This window comes from Elgaria multicarinata, chromosome 1 (genome assembly GCF_023053635.1).
Source record: "Elgaria multicarinata webbii isolate HBS135686 ecotype San Diego chromosome 1, rElgMul1.1.pri, whole genome shotgun sequence".
In the NCBI taxonomy this organism is placed as follows: domain Eukaryota; kingdom Metazoa; phylum Chordata; class Lepidosauria; order Squamata; family Anguidae; genus Elgaria; species Elgaria multicarinata.
Genome location: NC_086171.1, coordinates 39,330,102 through 39,349,683, shown reverse-complemented (window position 1 = coordinate 39,349,683; position 19,582 = coordinate 39,330,102). Strand labels below are relative to the sequence as shown.

At 46.8% G+C, this 19,582-nt stretch overlaps 1 protein-coding gene across 1 annotated transcript in view; it reads left to right on the top strand.

Moving 5' to 3' along the window:
• The window catches only part of LOC134398778 (sodium channel protein type 5 subunit alpha-like), a 297,293-nt gene that overhangs the window by 241,263 nt on the left and 36,448 nt on the right, over positions 1-19,582 (top strand). The window contains exon 21 of the mRNA XM_063126285.1: positions 18,691-18,813. Within this exon, the coding sequence (XP_062982355.1) occupies positions 18,691-18,813 (123 nt within the window). The remainder of the gene's footprint in view (positions 1-18,690; positions 18,814-19,582) is intronic.

Below are 19,582 nucleotides of genomic sequence, written 5' to 3'. Positions count from 1 at the left end.
ACTGTTGTTGTTGTTGTCGTTTTTCGCTTCAGGGAGGGAGTGTTGGACAGCACAGCAACTGATGAGTGCTTCAGGGCAGCCTACCCCTTAACAAGACACCATTTTGTGTAAAAATGGTGGCTAGAGATTTCCAGAAATCGAATGTTACGTAAATGGTGGCTGTGTATGTGTGTGTGTGTATGTGTGTGTGTGTGTGTGTGTGTGTATGAATGACACACACACAAAATTCTCCCTAAAATAAGCATTTCTAATGCAGTTTTCCCTCATACATGCATTTTTAGTGCAGTTTTATTATTATTATTATTTATTTATTTATTTATATAGCACCATCAATGTACATGGTGCTGTACAGAGTAAAACAGTAAATAGCAAGACCCTGCCGCATAGGCTTACATTCTAATAAAATCATAATAAAACAATAAGGAGGGGAAGAGGATGCAAACAGGCACAGGGTAGGGTAAACATGCATTTTTGAATGCCGTTTTCCCTCATACATGCATTTTTGAATGTGGGTTTCCCTCATACATGCATTTTTGAGTGCAGTTTTCCCTCATACATGCATTTTTGAGTGCAGTTTTCCCTCATACATGCATTTTTAGTGCAGTTTTCCCTCATACATGCATTTTTTAATGCAGTTTTCCCTCATACATGCATTTTTTTAATGCAGTTTCCCCTCATACATGCATTTTAATGCAGTTTTCATACATACATTTTGAGTGCAGTTTTCCCTCATACATGCATTTTGAGTGCAGTTTTTGAGACAAGAATTACATCATAACATTTGGAGAGGTGAGAGATCTGAAAAATAACTGCAGCCCAATCTCTATATCAATCCAAGAAGCGCAAATTACTTTGGTTTGCTTAAAAATGCAAATCGAATGAAATTCTGCCCCATCCCCAGCTGAGTGTTACCATTACTGTTTTGATGTAAATATAAATGTGCCAGCTATGTTGATCAATATGGACTAGCGACAGTTAGCACAGGGCTGACATTCTAGATGTGTTTCACTGCAGGTGCCCGACCAGTGGCTCCAGTGTCAGTGGGGCAGTGAATCCATTCCAGGTTTCAGTCAGAATCAGACCGAACTCTAAAGGAGCTCTCCAGGGTGCTTCACAGAGTTGTGACTGAAACCCGAAACGGATTCACTGCCTCACTGAAACCGCCAAGCCAGAACTCTGATCTTCCAAATATTCATTTCTTCATTCTTTCATTTCTTTACAGTATTTGTATACTGACTATAACTAACATTCTCTGAGCAGTTAGTAATGCCATTTAAACCTGTAAAATGTAAAACACACACACACACACACAAATCAAACAGAATAAAAACCGCAATCTAAATTAAAAGAAATAAATAATACTATCAGCATCAAAACATTAATAAATCAGGCACCAAAAGTCCAAAGTGTAAAATGCCTGGGAAAGCAAAACGTTGTTCATCTGGCGCTAAAAAGACCATAACATGGGTGCCAGGTGAGCCACTGTAGAGAAGGCATTCTGTCACCAGGGTGCCACCACTGAAAAGGCCTTTTTTGTATTAACCGCCCCCCCCCCATTTGCCAGTAGCACCTGGAAAAAGACTTCTAGAAGGGCACCTAGAAAGAGCAATTCGACTGTCCGTGGTCCCCTACATGGAGGAGGTGTTCCCCTCTGTCAGTTTTTCCCAATCATGCAGCAAGACAGTTTCCTTTTCTTTTTTGCGATGGGCGTGAACGCTCAGCCCCTTTCCCAAATTGTTTACTGGAAAGCGGTGCCTCTTCCAGGATTTCCTCATTAAATTTAGAACGCCTGGCTGCCACACAAATGTCAGAAAACACACGGAACTCCAGGCCCGGGAGAGAGAGGGGGGGAGAGTGACAATTTGATGTGCTGCTTGGGTGGCTAGCAGGTTAGCAGCATCTTATTCAGGAATTAGATTGAGTGCCAGCCTCTTGCCAAATCACCTTGAGGAGAGGGGGGAATAAACACCTTCCCATATGGGGAAAATACACTGATGACTTGTAATGACTTTAATTGTTTTCTGAATTTCTTTCCCGCTTGATTAGCAAGATGGAGGTTTGTATTGCCTTGGCAGTAATTGCGCAATCTGCTGTAATCAGTTGTTCCCAAACAGCGACTTTAACCAGACTGAAATCGTATGTTGTTGTTGTTGTTGTTGTTGTTGTTGTCTTTAAAGTCTTTTACGAGACGGCCTTGAATTTCCAACGCATCTTTGTCAGAAAAGAGAAAGAATAACAGATTGCTGCCAGAGCAGCTTAGAGAATCATAGAATCGTAGAATAGTAGAGTTGGAAGGGGCCTATAAGGCCATCGAGTCCAACCCCCTGCTCATTACAGGAGTCTACAGATGGCTGTCCAGCTGCATCTTGAAGGCCTCCAGGGTGGGAGAGCCCATGATCTCCCTAGGTAAATGGTTCCATTGTCATACCGCATCAGATCCCGGGATAACAATAGATCTGCCTTGGCGGAGGGGCCCTTGGCAAACACAGGGTTAGGGAAAAGTTCAGGGGTCTAGAAACAAAGCGCTATGAGTAGAGGCTGAAAGAACTGGGCATGTTTAGCCTGGAGAAGAGAAGATTGAGGGGAGACATGATAGCACTCTTCAAGTACTTGAAAGGTTGTCGCACAGAGGAGGGCCAGGATCTTTTCTCCATAATCCCAGAGTGCAGGACACGGAGTGCAGGACACAGAATAATGGGCTCAAGTTACAGGAAGCCAGGTTCCGGCTGGATGTCAGGAAAACTCCCTGACTGTTAGAGCAGTACAACAATGGAACCAATTGCCTAGGGAGGTTGTGGGCTCTCCCGCACTAGAGGCCTTCAAGAGGCAGCTGGACAGCCATCTGTCAGGGATGCTTTAAGGTGGATTCCTGCAATGAGAAAGGGGGTGGACTCGATGGCCTTATAGGCCCCTTCCAACTCTATGATTCTATGCTTCTATGAAAGCTACAGCATTTGGCTTGTTTCCTCAACGCCAAACTTGATATTAGGCTGCTGCCACCCAAAACAGCAACTTCGCTTCTCCTCCTCTTCCTCCTCTTTCCCCTGGAATGTTTAATGCAGGGATGTTGGGCCACATTCAGTCCGAGGGTGAAATTTGGTTTCGAAGAAGCTCTCTGGGGCTGCACTCCAGTGGTGGGTGCAGCTAAAGGCAAAAGGGGCAGGCCAAAATGCAAAGGGGCGGAGCCAAAATAAATAAAAAAAATACCAGCATGTTGTAGCTTAAAGCTCTTACTGCCAGTCATGAAGCCTTAGGAAAGGCAGTTCAGCATTTTAGAATGGGAAAACAACTGCAAAAAAAAAACTGTTGGAGGGGAGGGGGAGGGGCTAAGAGGAATGGGTGGGGCCATCTGGAGAACAGGCAGGCCTCATGTGGCCCCCAGAACTGAGTTTCTGCAGCCCTGGTCTAGCAATAGAAATGTGTGATGTGACATCTGTGACTTAGGGCTAATCCCAGCACACTTTACTGGCGGCCGTTTGCAGGGGTCAGGAAACGTGTTGTGCAACAGTGTCACACCTTGTGTTTTTACTTATGACAGTGATTCTCCTCACAGCATAATGAGTCCATTTTTACAGAACTCTCCAAAGTGAATTGCTGCAGCCATAAAAGCAAACTACACACCTTTTTTTAAAAAAAAAAAAAAAATTGAGCATAGAACAATCAAAGTACAATCCATTGCAGAAACAAGCATCAACGGTCAATCAAAGCAGGTAACCTTCCCTGCTAAATTGGTAAAAGCAGATGAACAATAGTTGAAAAGCCGTGTTGAATTGGGGGACAGTTTTAACCTGGTGTCTAAGCAGAAGAGGCTGGTGGCTCCAAAGTCAGGGTGGTGGTGAATCCGCTTCCACATCTTGGAGAGCTCCTTTAGAGCTCTGACTGTTTTTGACAAACCCGGAGCAAATTCACCACCTCACTGACATCGGAGCCACCAGCCTCCACTGCGCCTAAGTATCATTATTGATGGAGACTCCAGAATCTCTTTGGGGAAGAGGCTTCCAAACCCTCCCACAAGAGTCACTTCTCTCGCTTCACAAAGTGGGTAACCCAGAGAAGATAGTCAGAAGGTGTTCTTACATGTTGGGCAGGTATGTTTTGTATTGCTCTTTTGGAATGGGCTACTGGAGGTCCAGGAGACTGAATCTGCTCCTGAAAGACTTTACAACACAAATACATATTATGAGAGCCAGTGTGGTGTAGTGGCTAAGGTGTTGGACTGGGAGTTGGGAGATCCGGGTTCTAGTCCCCACTCGGCCATGGAAACCCACTGGGTGACTTTGGGCCAGTCACAGACTCTCAGCCCAACCTACCTCACAGGGTTGTTGTTGTGAGGATAAAATGGAGAGGAGGAGGATTATGTATGCTGCCTTGGTTCCTTGGAGGAAAAAAGGTGGCTATAAATGAAATAAATAAATAAAATAAAATAAATACATGTCAGCCACTTTCTCCAAAAGCGAAATACTGCAAAGGGCTTTTAAATTTGCTCCCCCTCCCCCCGTCCCACCTAACATGTATGAGCCAGGACAGAGAGAAATGGTAGTCAGTGGCAGAGTTCTCTGAAAGAAGGGCTGACAAAACGACTCTTGAAGATGGCTTGTGGTGGCAATGAAAATCAATGCACGTGAGAAGTGAATAAAACTGCCAGTATCGTACTGCCTTTATGCAAATCTATGGTGCGACCACACTTATAATACTGTGTACAGTTTTGGTCACCACACCTAAAAAGATATTGTAGAGCTGGGAAAAGTATAGAAAAGGACAACTAAAATAATTGGGACTGGAGCGTCTCCCCTTTGAGGGAAAGTTGGCCTCGGTGGCACGGAGTGCCTTCTACCAACTTCGGTTGGTGGCCCAGCTACACCCCTATCTGGACAGGGATAACCTAGCTTCAGTTGTCCATACTTTGTTAACTTCCAAATTAGATTACTGCAACGCCCTCTACATGGGGTAGCCTTTGAAGACGGTCCGGAAACTGCAGCTTGTGCAAAATGCGGCGGCCAGATTGATAGCTGGAACAGGAAGATTTGAGCATATAACACCGATTCTGGCCCGCTTGCATTGGCTGCCTATATGTTTCCGAGCCCAATTCAAGGTGCTGGTTTTAACCTATAAAGCCCTACATGGCTTGGGACAGCAATACCTGATGGAACGCCTCTCCCGACATGAACCTACCTGTACACTGCGCTCAACATCTAAGGTCCTCCTCCGAGTGCCTACTCCGAGGGAAGCTCGGAGGATGGCAACAAGGGAGAGGGCCTTTTCGGTGGTTGCCCCCAGATTGTGGAATGATCTTCCCGATAAGGCTCGCCTGGCGCCAACGTTGTTATCTTTTCGGCGCCAGGTCAAGACCTTTCTCTTCTCCCAGGCATTTTAACAGCATTTAATAACGTTAAGTTTGTTTTTAATGGACCCCAGAATTGTTGTTTTAAATGGATACTGTTGTTGTTTTTATACTGTTTTTATGTTTTTTAAAAAAAATTGGATACTTTTAATGTTTACTATTTTTAATTGTTGTAAACCGCCCCGAGAGCTTCGGCTGGGGGGCGGTATATAAATGTAATAAAATAAATAAATAAATAAATAAAGTTACAACAACTGGAAGTGTTCACCTTCGGGGGGAAAGGAGGCTAAGGGGAGACTTAATAGAGGCATTTAAAATCATGCAAGGTGTGGAGAAAGTGGATAAGGAGACATTTTTCTCCCTTTCCCATAATACTAGAACACGGGGTCATCCCATGAAGCGGATTGGTGGGAGATTCAGGACAGATGATTGTACTTCTTCACAGCGCATAGTTAAACTATGGAATTTGCTACCACAGGATGTAGTGATGGGCATTAATTTGGTTGGCTTTAAAAGGAGGTTGGATAAATTCCTGGAGGAGAAGGCTATTGATTGGCTCCTAGTCCCGATGGCAAGGTGCTACCTCCAGTAGCAGAGGCAGTAAGCCTATATACACCAGTTGCTGGGGAACATGGGTGGGAGGGTGCTGTTGCACTCATGTTTTTCTTGCGGTCTCCCGTCGACAGCTGGTTGGCCACTGTGTGAACAGAGTGCTGGAGTAAACGGGCCCTTGGTCTGATGCAGCAGGGCTCTTCTGATGTTCTTATGTCCTTCAAACCACATATTCGCAGCTACTGGAAATGTCCCAAATCTAGGATCAGGGTTCCAAATCATTTTCACAGTTCTGCTGTTTGAGGGTGGGTTAAAGACAACAGCAAGCAATGGGTTCATGGTGCAATTAAGTCCATTGCAGGAATGAGGAAGGATTGCAGCTATCTGGTCTTTTGACCTGTAGCCGCTGGTCAGCATTTAATTGGAGAACAGCAGCAAGCGATAGCAAGACGGTCAACAGTTAGACGGAGGTCAGTGTTCTGAAAGCTCTTGGCATCATGTGCAACCAACATGCAAACTAACTGTTCAGGAAATCCTGTCGCTTGTGAAAATTACCTCCTGACTTTTGCAGATGATGAAATATCCATGCAAATGCACGTGAGAAGGCCCATTGTGGGCGCAGAAACCCCCTGCACAGTTTGCTGGATCACAGTCGATATCTGTTAGAGCGGGAGTGTAACCTTGAAAGCAGGAGGGAAATGCGAGTAATCATGTTGAATCACTCGTCTCAGCAACGTGGCTTTGTCACTAAAAGAGCAAATTCACAATCAATGACACCTAAAAGGAGCATTGACTAATTAGCCTCCAGGCAATACATGTTTCCTGCCAAGAAGTTATTAACACCAGGTGATTTAACAAAATCTGATGTTACTCGAGAAAGTGCTTAATAGTAAGTTTCCACATTTACATACTGAGCTCTATTCCGTGTCACAGCTGGTTAGCAATAGTATTGTTCGTGCTAATGTGCTGATCTGTCTCGCTCTGCATATTTTCAGTAAATTCAGAGAGATTTAGGTGAGTGTTAGAATCAGCTATTCCAGGGTTTCCCAGCATTTAATTGCCAGGGTCTCACTTCCTGTCTGTATTGTGATTGGAGGCCCACCAAAGTCCTGCTCAACACCAGGTAGAAGGAAGGAAGATGGCTGGTTATCCCCCTGAGATCTAGGCTGGTTTATGTTTACCCCCATCCTTCCAGTAGCATCCCCAGTTTATCCTTACCTGTGGGGTTGTCAGAGCTGAGTCCTAAGCAGCCACTGAGCAAGAGCCAGGAATCTCAAAGTCACAGCTGGGCCAGGGGAACCAGGAGTCAGAAGACAGAGCCCATAAGAATTAGTGTTGCTGAACAATGGCCTTAGCTAGACCTAAGGTTTATCCCGGGATCGTCCCGGGGTCATCCCTGCCTGCTCCCGGGATCCCCTGTGTGTCATTTACATGAACAGGGATGACCCCAGGACAATCCCGGGATAAACCTTAGGTCTACCTAAGGCCAATGTCTCAGCCTGTGCAGGAAGCTCTTCCTGGTGAGGTGAGCCAGTGGTCATTCTTCCTGGTGAGGTGAGCCAGTGGTCATTCTTCCTGGTGAGGTGAGCCAGTGGTCAGTCTTCCTGGTGAGGTGAGCCAGTGGTCAGTCTTCCTGGTGAGGTGAGCCTGTGGTCAGTCTTCCTGGTGAGGTGAGCCACTCTGGAGTCCAGCAGCACCGTATTGTTCGGGGAATGCTCCAGACTGCAGCAGGATCCATCACTGTCTTGTTCTAGTTTTGGTAGCTCCTGAGAGGGACTGAAGCAGGAAGAGGATGCTTGAGCAAGGCACAATTTACTTGCTGAGTAAGGAGGCATGTAATATGAATGTGTATTCTGGTTGATCTAGGTTTTCCATTTATCTTACAAAGTGATTCAAGCAAGGCACGCTTTAGGAATGAAAAAGTGAGATGAGCTAGCACAGAGAAAGGAAGTGTAGATATTGTTGGACTACAACTCCCATCGTCCCTCACTGGGCTATGCTGATTGGGCTGATGGGACTTGCAGTCCAACAACATCTAGGGGGCTCCATGTTGCCCAGCCATGATGTAGCAGACCCCACCCCAGGTATAGGGATTGACCAGGTGACTGGGAAAAGGTGATTCCAAGGTCCTGTGGTTCCCTAGGGGGGGAACCCTGTTCACACCCAGCACCTTCAAGCAATACAAGTCGGGAGGGAAGGATCCACTTGCCTGTGAACCAATGAGCCCATACACATCACCAAACCAACCCAGGCTGAGTTTTTTCATAAGAACATCAGAAGAGCCATGCTGGATCAGACCGAGGGTCCATCTAGTGCAGCATTCTGTTCACACAGTGGCCAACCAGCTGTTGACAAGAAACCCACAAGCAGGACATGAGTGCAATAGCACCCTCCCACCCATGTTCCCCAGCAACTGCTGTACAAAGGCATACTGCCTCTGCTATTGGAGGTAGCAGAGGCCATCTCAACCTCTAATAGCTTTGGTCATCCATGTCAAGCTGTGAAGTGTTAGTAGTTTCGAGTGGAAAGTTATCTATGAATATCTTTTGGGAACATATTGGCCCCATTCAGAAGTCACCTTAAACCATGGCTTTAACCATGGTGAATAAAGCAAAAAGCCTTATTCACTGTGGTTAAAGCCATGTTTAAGGTGTCTTCTGAATGGGACCAATCTGTGGCTTGTGAGGAGGTACCACCAGTTTTTTTAAAAAAATGGGAAGGGGAAATTTGGGTTAAACCTTCTGCCAGAGTTTCTTCCCTGGAAAAGGATATTACTTGATGATATAACGTCACTCTGATTTGGGGCTTCTTGGAGGAGGGAGGGGGGGCAGTTTGGAAATGGGACAGCCATCTCCCCACCCCACTTTGAAACTGCTGTCATGGTGTTCACATCATGCTGTGGCCTTATCCCAAGGGAGCATGGGCAAGAAGGAAATGGTAGCCATCGGAAGGAGTTCTGGTAGAGGGCGGCGAATTATGCTCCACCTTCAGACGCCCCTCCATGAAAAATCAGTCAAAACGCTGGCATGGCGGAATGGCTCAGCCTTAGAAGTGGCACAGAGCGTTTTAATGATACATACTAGTGGTACAATACGTGTACAGATAAAGGATTACAGTGAAAGGCCTCATGACCGAAGGAAGACTGTGCAAAAGCCAGGCTTGGAGGAGGAGAAAGCGTGTCCCCATTGTGATGGTCTCCGCTTCCCTGGAAAGCCTTTCCAGGCTGAGGGTCACCCGAGCTGTCGCTTCGGATGGCTCAACCAGGCACAATGTCCCATCGGCTGCGTCTTCTCTTGGACACAGATCTGAAGGAACAGGAGACGGTCATTCATTGCTGATGGATGGCGCACGGATGGGAGCGCTCTGGTTTGTCTGGATGCCAAAAGGGCATTGAGTTCTTGCTTGAGTGGAGACCCAGCAACCGGTTTCCCCCATGGCTTAAGATTAAATCACCAGCCACGGAAAGCTAAAAATGGCCACTGCCAGTGAGAATGTGAAGCAGGTGGGACACGGAGATCTGAGCGCCAAGGATTACGGAAGGGATCAATGCGAGAGAAGGGGGCGGGGGCGGGCGGGGGACATCCTGCATATCTGTGGCCATTCGTGGGTGGCTTGGCACCTAGCATGCCCTCTTCTCTGTCACATGGTGCCACATTCCACAGCCACATCCCTGGGACAACTACTCGGAAGTCTTGAATCATGTTTGAGCCGCGCTGCCTCGTGGCTCTGTACTGAACTGAACTTGGGTCCGGAACGAACAACATCAAAATGGCCTGCTGGTGATTATCAGTTCTACGCCACTTGTTCACCATTCACTCACTTGTTCACCATTCACTTGACCTCCCAGTGGAGGCTGGTGGCTCCGCAATCAGTGGGGTGATAGATCCGCTCCGGGTTTCAGTCAGAACTCTAAAGGAGCTATCCAAAGAGCTCTTTTAGAGTCCTGACTGGTTCTAAGTGAAACCCAGAGCGGATTCACCACCACCCTAACCTCGGAGACACCAGTCTCCACTGATACCTTCATTACTTGTCCTCACAACCAGCCCTGTGAGGTCAGTCAGGGAGACAGTGAGCCGCCCAAGGGCCACCCAGTGAGCTTAATGGCTAAAACTGGATATGAAGCTACGCCTCTTTCATCTGATCCAGTGGTGGGGTGGGGGGACATACAATCCTCCAGATGTTATTGGCTTCCAACTCCCAGCAGACCCAGCCTGCACATACAGTAGTCAGGAAGGATGGGAGTTATAGTCCAACAATATCTGGAAGGCCTTATGTTCCCCACCCCTTGTCTGAAGCAGATCTTTTCTTTGCCACGTAGTTGCTTGATCAAAGCGATCGAGAAGTAATTGCGTGGCCCAGTGAACAGCAAGATAAACTTGGTTCTGGGACACCTGGGTCCAAATCCCACAATTCTCCTCAACTCATGGTGTGGTTTTGCCCTCCTTTCCTTCATCTGTAAAACAGCAGTGAGGGTGATCTGCCTCGTTTGGGATATATTGCTAATTAAAAGTGCTGCGTAAATGTTTAGTTGTAGTGGTAGCAGCAGCAAATAAAACAACAGTATGGATAATTTAGGGGTATGGCGTCATGGAAATATTTCAAGGCATGCCAGGTAAGATTAGTGCTGCTTGTTTTGCCACTTCCGTCATCTGATGTAATGCCGACATTAAACAGGAGTTTACATTTTGCACGTGTATTGTCATGTGTAGCTCCAGGCATCTGTATACAAGTGAAGATGCCCACCAAATGAGCATGAAATTGCGGCCACGAAGACGGGCTGTGGTCAAGTGAATGGGAAAGCACTGGTTGTCGTTCACCACTTTATCCCTCATTCTTGACCCAGGACCCTTATGTATGGTGGTCTTTGCGCCTTGGTTGCTAGTCATGCAAATAGTTCTGAGAAGAGTAGGGTGATTTAAGAAAGCCATAAAGACTGATCTCTTCCGGCAGGCCTACCCAGTTGAATTTTAAGATGCCTTTTTAATGGTGTGCTGCTTTTAATGATGCACTGGTTTTAAACATTTGAATTAGTTTTATGTATTTTATGGTGTTTTTGTACCCCCGCCTCAACCCAGAGGGAGAGGCAGGTAACTATTATTATTATTATTATTATTATTATTATTATTATTATTATTATTATTATTATTAGCATAATGGGTGACAATGGCACATAGGCACTGATGGTTTCCTAAAAGAGTGATAATCTTTTACATGGTTTCTAAGCAGAGTGAGCATTTGGGCAGATCTCTGAAGATCCTTTCATCAGGGAGAAAGCCACCAAAACTACCCTTCCCACAAGAAACTGCATAGGGGAATATCACTGCTTAGGGAGCCAGCAATGCCTGTGTGACATTGTTCATCCCTGGCCGATGGCTGGTTGGCCACTGTGTGAACAGAGTGCTGGACTAGATGGACCCTTGGTCTGATCCAGCATCAGGGCTCTTCTTAGGTTCTTATGACAGCAGCAGCCATTACAGCAATCCCCATCCTCCTTTCAGAACTATTTGCATGCCTAGCAACTAACGTTAGGTTCTACTAGCAAAATCTGCCACCTTGGCTTCTATCTTAACTTTCTGACAGTACCTCTCCCACCCAGGCGTTTGCTAGCCCTACCTGAAAATCCAGGGGAGAGGAGGGGAGACCTCGCATTGTGAATAACGTGAGATCTCGCCCTCGTTCACACGCAAAGCGCGACGACCTCAAGAAGAGAGGTGTCACGCCTGCCATTTTAATTAGTTTTTTTTAAAGAGACAGGAGCACAGGAGCACTCCAGTGACAACTGGTGAGTGTTTTTTTTTTTTTAATGATTTCCCCATTCCCCCCACCCTAACCCCGATGGGCGCAGCCACAGAAACGGGCCACATGCTCAGCCCGAGACCGCGGGAAAAACCAGGGCCAAAGTGTAGGGCTGTATCCCAGGGCCAGGGAGGGATGATCCCTCCCTGATCCCGGGATCCCCTGTGCATCTTCTGGATGCACAAAGACAATCCCAGGAATTAGCCTGGGCTATAGCCTGGTCTAGCAAAGGCCCCACATTGGCAAAGAAATCCAGGTCAGGAAGAAAAGGTGGTGAGACGGATAGCCTCACAGAGCTCTAGGACATGGTTCTATGTGGATTAACCCAGAGATGCCAGCCACCCGGGCCACATAGCATTGAAATCTTACCTTTGCTTTCCTCCCAAGTGGTTTATCTATATAAGGCTGACCAGCCCCTTCCGTTTCCCACACAGCACTTGCAGAGGCTTAAAACCAATTCTGTTATGAGAGGAAACTTGTGTCTTTCAGATACGAGCTGAACATAAAAATTACGATAAATTGTTGGAGTTTAGACCTCTGCCTGATGTAGCATTCCAGCAGGATGGGATTACGTGTGTGACATTCATAGGGAAAGAGAGAGGGGGGGGATCAAGCAGATGCGTTGGAAAGAATCAGGACTTAACAAGCTTGCGCTGGAGAAGTGTCAATGGGGGGGGGGGGTTGTACTGAAGCTCTCTTTGAAAAATGCTGACTTCCGCTTTTGTCTGGGCTATGTGGGGCAGTCAGCATGGATTTTGGAAGCTGTTTGATTATTTTAAAAATATCTTCCCGGGTCACATTTAATCAAGTCCACAACACCAAGCCTATCCTGTTGAGGGTTTGCCTATAAATAAAATTTGACAGGGAGGAATGAAATACCTCCAAAATCAACAACAGAGTATTTAGGCTACTTGATTAGGCCTAGGGACTGTCTCCACTTTGTTAGTCCCAAAGGAAGACGGAGTGTAAAGTTCACCTGGGAAGAAGAGTTCTGTGTGACTTAGAAGCTTGCTACCGTCTCAAAGCAATTCAGTGCTCTGAGATTCTTGGGAAGTTTAAGAGGAGCAATTTCTTCATAATGGAGGAGCAACTTCTCAGAGGGTCAGCTTGGCCAACTATTATCAATCTTCCCATACAAAATGCAGCCGTGGGAATTGTGTTCCAGGGCAGCTTCTCAGTTCATGGGGGTGGGGGTGGGGAAGCAGTTGACAGTGAGGCCTAACAGGTCTAGCCAGTGCCTAAAGTGGCCAGAGAGAATCAGCCACCACCACCCCTGTCAGGAATCTAGGGGCCTGAGGCAACGGGATTTTCAGAGGGGGCTGCCACACAGGGGGGCTTGCTCATGTGTGACATTTTTTAATGCTTGTCACACACACACACCTTCTGGTCGGGGACCCACCTTCCCCCCTCCCCAGGCAGGCTGGAGAGAATGCCCCAGAATCCTTTGCAATGCAAAGGGTGTCTGTAGCAGCCATTTGACACATTAAAATGGAAAACATTCTCCCAAAAGACCACATCACACAAGGTGTAGGCAACCTCTTATTTCCCAGTGGGGCAAACAGCAGCCGCCCCCAGAACCATGAATCTGAACACAACCAGGCACCCACCCCATGTCGCTGCTTCGAACTAACACTTGAAATGTCAGGAGGTTCAATCACAGACCTCCCGTGTCGTGGGTAGAATCATAGAATAGCAGAGTTGGAAGGGGCCTACAAGGCCATCGAGTCCAACCTCCTGCTCATTGTACATAGACATACAATTATAGAATAGTAGAGTTGCTCAATGCCGGAATCCACCCTAAAGCATCCCTGGCAGATGGCTGTCCAGCTGCCTCTTGAAGGCCTCTAGTGGGAGAGCCCACAACCTCCCTAGGGAATTGGTTCCATTGTCGTACTGCTCTAACAGTCAGGAAGTAGTCCTCTAACAGTCAGGGTAGTTTCCCCCTGAAAGGATTAGTGTGTCTGAGGCGCTCTTTAACCAGTCGTTTCATTTGCTTCCTTGCTCTTTTACCAAGCCTTCTCATGTTTGTTTTGGAACTGGACGCAAGAGAAGCAGCCATGTTTACTGTCCACAGGCAGTCCTGGCATCAAGGGTAGGAACGATGGGCCAGTTGCCAAGGGCCTACGCACCCAAGCAGGGGAGTACTGACAAAAGCTCCCTGGACTTGCTATTGAAACTCATTGGTTCACCTGCCTCTCACTCCGGCCCAGACAACATTGGTGCTGAGAAGGAGGAGCAGGATGTGCCACGGCCTGCTTGCTCACTGTCTCTCTGCCTGACAAGCAAGCACGTGGCAGACATGAGGAGGAAGAGGAGGAGGAGGAGCCGCTGGGGTCAATGGTGGCTAGAAGGGAGCCTCCCTGAGGGAGGGGAGCCGTTGAGGGAGTCTTGCCCAGGGGCCCTCAGAAACCTGGAGCCAGCACAGTTCACAGGTCTGCCCCCTCCAGATCTACAATGGGATGTGGGGGGTGGGATTGCTTTGGACAACAAAGGGGATGAGGGGAGTAAGGGTTGCTGAATCCTCACCCCTGCCTCACTTCCATGGTGTCGGGCACTTTTCTCCTCAGTCCGGTTCCGATAGCGGAAGATAGCGCTGGCCTGGAGAAAAGTGCTTGAAGTGATGAAGCTCAGGAAGGAAGGCAAGAGGTTCAGGCGCCCTCATCTGCCACACAGCCTTTGTTGTAAATAATAATAATAATAATAATAATAATAATAATAATAATATATTTATTAATTTGTTACCTGCCTCTCCCTCTGGATCGAATGCAAACACCATAATATATATATAACAAATGCAAACACCATAATATATATATAACTAATTAAAACATTTAAAACTAATACATTATTAAAAGCAGCACATTATTAAAAGGCAAATTTAGAATTCAACTGGGTAGGTTTGCCGGAAGAGATCAGTCTTTATGGCTTTCTTAGATTCTGGAAGACTGTTAAGTTGACGAATCTCTCCCGGCAAGCCATTCCACAAACTGGGAGCGGCAGAAGAAAAGGTCCTCTGGGTAACAATTGTCAGCCTTGTTTTTGTTGGTCTGGAGTAAATTCTTCCCAGAGGACCTGAGTGTGTGGGGTGGATTGTACGGGAGAAGGCGATCCCGCAGGTAGCCTGGACCCAAACCATGTAGGGCTTTAAAGGTGATAACCAACACTTTATATTTCGCCCAAGAAACTAATTGGCAGCCAGTGAAGAGATTTTAAAACTGGTGTAATGTGGTCGCCCCTAGTTGTACCGGTGACCAGCCTGGCTGCCATATTTTGAACTAGACATTGGATGAAGCCGTATACTGAGTCAAGGGACTTTGCTAGACCTGCCGGGATAAGCCGGGAGGCGGGGCGACGGTGCGCTGACGTTAGCGTGTGCCGCCTCGGCTTCCAGACGCGGGACGCGCAGGGACTTCGGGATCCCTGCAGCGTCCGCCATTTTTTATTTTTTTTTAGTTTAAAGGGCCACGTGTGGCCTGAAGACTCCGGACCAGGTAAGTCCGTTTTTTTAAAAAAAACGAAGCCCCCCCTCCCTGTCCCCGGCCTTGCCCTGGCAGCGCTGCTCGCCTGCTTGCTCAGGCGGCGGCACCCAGCACTCGCTCTCTCACCCGCCCTCCCCCCTTGCCATCCCCCCTTGCCATCCTTCCCCTTGCCCCTCTCTTCCCCCCCCCCCCCGGGCCGATGGGCACAGCGCTCATATGAGCGCTGTGCCAGGTCTGTAAGCGAGTAGCTGCAAAAAGCCGCGGACCTTCCTAGACGTTTCGCAGCTCCGGCCTGAGGCCGGGGCTGTGAAAAAGGCGCGCCATAAGCGACTTCGCTTATGGCGCGTTCGAGGAGGCCTCAGTGCGGCCTGGCGCCGGATTCCCCTGTGCGTCATCTGGACGCACAGCAGGGAAACCGGGCTCAAGGCGCGCTAAGGCCTTGTCTAGGAACGCCCAAGCAGTTGGTCCATCTAGCCCAGGATTATCTACATTGACCTGGAGCACCTCTCCAAGGTGTTAAGCAGAAGTCTTTCCTGTCAATCTGCTACCCAGCCCTTTTAATTGGAGATGGCAGGAAGTGAATCTTGGACCTTCTGAATGAAGGAGAAGTGCTCTGCCACTGAGTTGTGCCCTCTCCCCAATGTTTAAGCCATGCTTCTCGCCTGCCCAAGGACCTCCACTTCCCTTACTCGGCTTCGTCCTTTTTCTTCTGCTGCCCCTTACGCCTGGAACGCTCTTCCAGAACACTTGAGAACTACCAACTCAATCACTGCTTTTAAAACTCAGCTAAAAACTTTTCTTTTCCCTATAGCCTTCAAATATTGAGTTTGTTCTGACTCTATACTGTTTAGCTTCACCCTACCCGGTGCCTGTTTACACTTCCCTGTGCCTGTTTGCATTCTCCTTCCCTCTTTATTGTTTACTACAACTTATTAGATTGTAAGCCTACGCGGCAGGGTCCTGCTATTCATTGTGTTATCTGTACAGCACCATGTACATTGATGGTGCTATATAAATAAATAAATAAATAATAATAATAATAATAATAATAATAATGATGAATGGGGCAGACGTGTGAATAAATGAAGTGGGGCTACCCAATCACATCTACTTTGATCCCAACACAGTTACGAAAAGGCCTCAAGCTTTCACACATCCTGTACCCAAAGGGTGTTGGTCTTCCCAGATGGGATCACCTCCCCTGTTTTGCATCGCAGAAAGCAAGCGAATAAAACTGACTTATTAAAAAGAGCTTTGCATGCACTTATTCAGGCAATTCGGAGGACCTCTATAAACAAAGCAGGGCAGATAACAACCCCCCTACTTTATTACTAGAAATACAGAGAGGTGCCTATAAAGTTTCACCAAACAAACCAGGATTGTTTGGTGAAACCTTAGCACCTTTTCACCTACTGGTCATCCAGAATTCTGCCTGCAGTGACGGAGGGTTTCTCCAACGTATGTCGGCTTCTCTGCATTGAGAACTGTGTGGAATTAGGTTGTCTGAAAAAGGGTGCTGTGTGGGATACCCTCCTCAGCCATTGCTAATGGAACAAGCTAGCTTTTCCCCAGCTTGCCCAAGTGTTGATCGTTGTCATTTTAGAGAGCTTCGTTACTGCCTGGTTCCCACAATTCAACTGTAACAAACTCCAGACCTGCGTTGTGTCAAGGGGGTGTTGTAGGGTCCGTTCACACCACTGTTTCGAAGTTCTGTGAGCAGATTGTGAGTGAAGGAAGGCTGACCTGTACTTCTAGTGACAGTTTGCAATTCACTTGACATTTACCATTGTCCTCCTCCATTTTCACACCCCCATTCACAGGCAGCAGGAGGTGGGTGTGCATTTCGGTTATTTTTTTTCAAGATGTCGGGAGACAATTGAGAAACTGGCAGGTTAGGGCCTACAACAACAAGCAACAGTGGCAATAGTTTCTCCAGATAGATAGATAGGTAGATAGATGGATAGATTTGGCCACCACCAGCAGTGGTGAGAATCCTGCCATCAGAGGCCTAGTGGAAAACCATTATCCCCCATAATGCCTCACTTCGAATGATGCTGAGTCATTCCACAGGCATTATTGGGAGGGGGGAAATGGTAGCTCCCACACCACTGCTTGTCTTGGTAAGCTCCCCGCAAACATCTCAACTTTCTTCCCATGCTCCAAAAAAAAAAGGGGGGGGGGAGAAAGTAAAGTCCGTTTCTCTCCCTCTCTTTTGCTCCAGCAGTCCCAATTTTCAAATAAAAATCCCCAAGCATAACTTTCAGCTCAGCCTTAAATTTTAGCACCTTTGTAAATGTGGTCTGGATTGGATGTTGCATCACGATGAAGCGATGACTTCATTATGAATGTCATTTAGCCCACTTTTGTTCGCAACCCACCTGTGTCCTGCCTTGAAATGATCAAGTGAATCTACCTTGGTTGTTGGAATCTTCCCCACCTATGCGCTCTCTTTCTCTCTCTCTCTCTCTCTGTATGTGTGTTTTTCCCTTTTTGCTCATCTTGACCAATAATTTCAAATTCCATTCGATCTGCACAGATTTCAGTTATTTGCCAGATAGCAACAATTCTTGGTTATGACCACCTGGCTGCTATGAAATCTCTCAGGACGCTGAGGTCCTTGAGGCCCCTCCGAGCCTTGTCCCGATTTGAAAGCATAAGGGTAAGGGTTATCGTCTTTCCGTGTCTATGGAGTACGTGCACCTTAAATAACCAACACCTTCTCTCTCTTTCTTACAGGGAACATGCCATCAAGTCTTTCCTTAAGGTGGCACATGGCGGTTTCACTTAGCGATCGCAGAGAGCAATATCAGAACCATATTCATAGTTCTTTAAGAGACGGGCCGTAGCAAACATGGATCCTATGACTATTTAAAAAACATGGATATTGTGGATATACATTTAGATATATTTGAGTGACAATTTAATTGGCATTGGCAACATTCTTTTAAAAAGGGTAATGATAAGTGTTTGGGTCTTACAAAATGATTCATCCTGAGAGCACAAAATTACAGTGTTCACGTAATTTAATATGTGCCGACATCTCTGCTGTTTCTGTTCACTTACAAAAAAATAATAATATCACACACCCAAAAAGGGTTGTGCTTCGGAAAACCATTGTCCATACTAGGATTTCGCGTCCCTTCTTCTGCCAACATTTGACATCCATGTGGTCACCTTGAGGAAAGGAAACAACATCTAGGATGGGGATTCCAGCGGGAGTGAAGTCAACACATATTCCCCGCTGATTCCTATGTTATGGTTTCATTTTGCATTGGAAATCAATGGTTTTTCTTTGTCCTGAAACACTCCTGGAAAGGAAATGTTTAAATAATATATGTATGGGTGCTGTTCCCCCACTGCCATCTCTGCTGGGTTAATGCAACATTTCCCCCTGATTTAGGCTCTTTCTTCATGAGTTGATTAACCAGGTTTATCTTTACAGGTGAAAAGCCAGAGAAGAGAAGTCGAATGGTAGGACTTGTGCTAATAGTTTGGACTTTTCCGTTTTGTGTCTCCATTCAGGTCTCATTAGTAAGCCTCATAGCTAGTTCACTTGGATACTCCGAAATGGGTCCCATTAAATCCCTTAGGACCCTCAGAGCTCTGAGACCCTTAAGAGCACTCTCACGATTTGAAGGGATGAGGGTAAGAGTCAATTAAAACAGCGACACAAGACCCGTCACTGACGCCCATCTGTCCATGAACATCCAGCAGCATGTTGTGAGGGCCGTCATTCATTCATTCATTCATTCATGCATTCATGTTTTTATTTTCGTTTTTCGTCCTGGCCTGTGTAAACGAAACAACTGATCATGACATATGTTGCAAAATACTCTCCATCTTCCAGCTTGCTTGTAGGAGTAGTTCCAGCTTTGACTGGTTCCCCAACCTCGTGGATCCCATTACGAGCTAATTCTGCTGCATGCCTTCTCCTACAGCAGCCTACAAACACGCTTCAGGCTGAGGTGACACCTGGCCAGAAATCATGCCTTAGTTATGAGGTGCTTCGAAGAAAGCAACTCCCCTCCCCTCTGCCTCTAAGTTGTTTTTTAATCAGTTTGGGAGGGGAGGCATAATACATGTACCCCACCAGGGCTGCTGTAAACTGAGGCCCGTGGTTCCATCACACCAGCCCTCCACTGTAAGCATGGTTTATTTATTATTATTTATTACATTTATAGCCCGCCTTTTTTCCTTCAAGGAACACAAGGCAGTGTACATAATCCTCTCCATTTTATCCTCACAACAACCACCTTGTGAGATAGGTTGGGCTGAGAGTCCGTGATTGGCCCAAAGACACCCAGTGGGTTTCCATGGCCGAGTGGGGACTGGAACCCGGATCTCCCAACTCCCAGTCCAGCACTTTAGCCACTACACCACACTGGCTTTAAATTATATTTAAATGATATCCCAC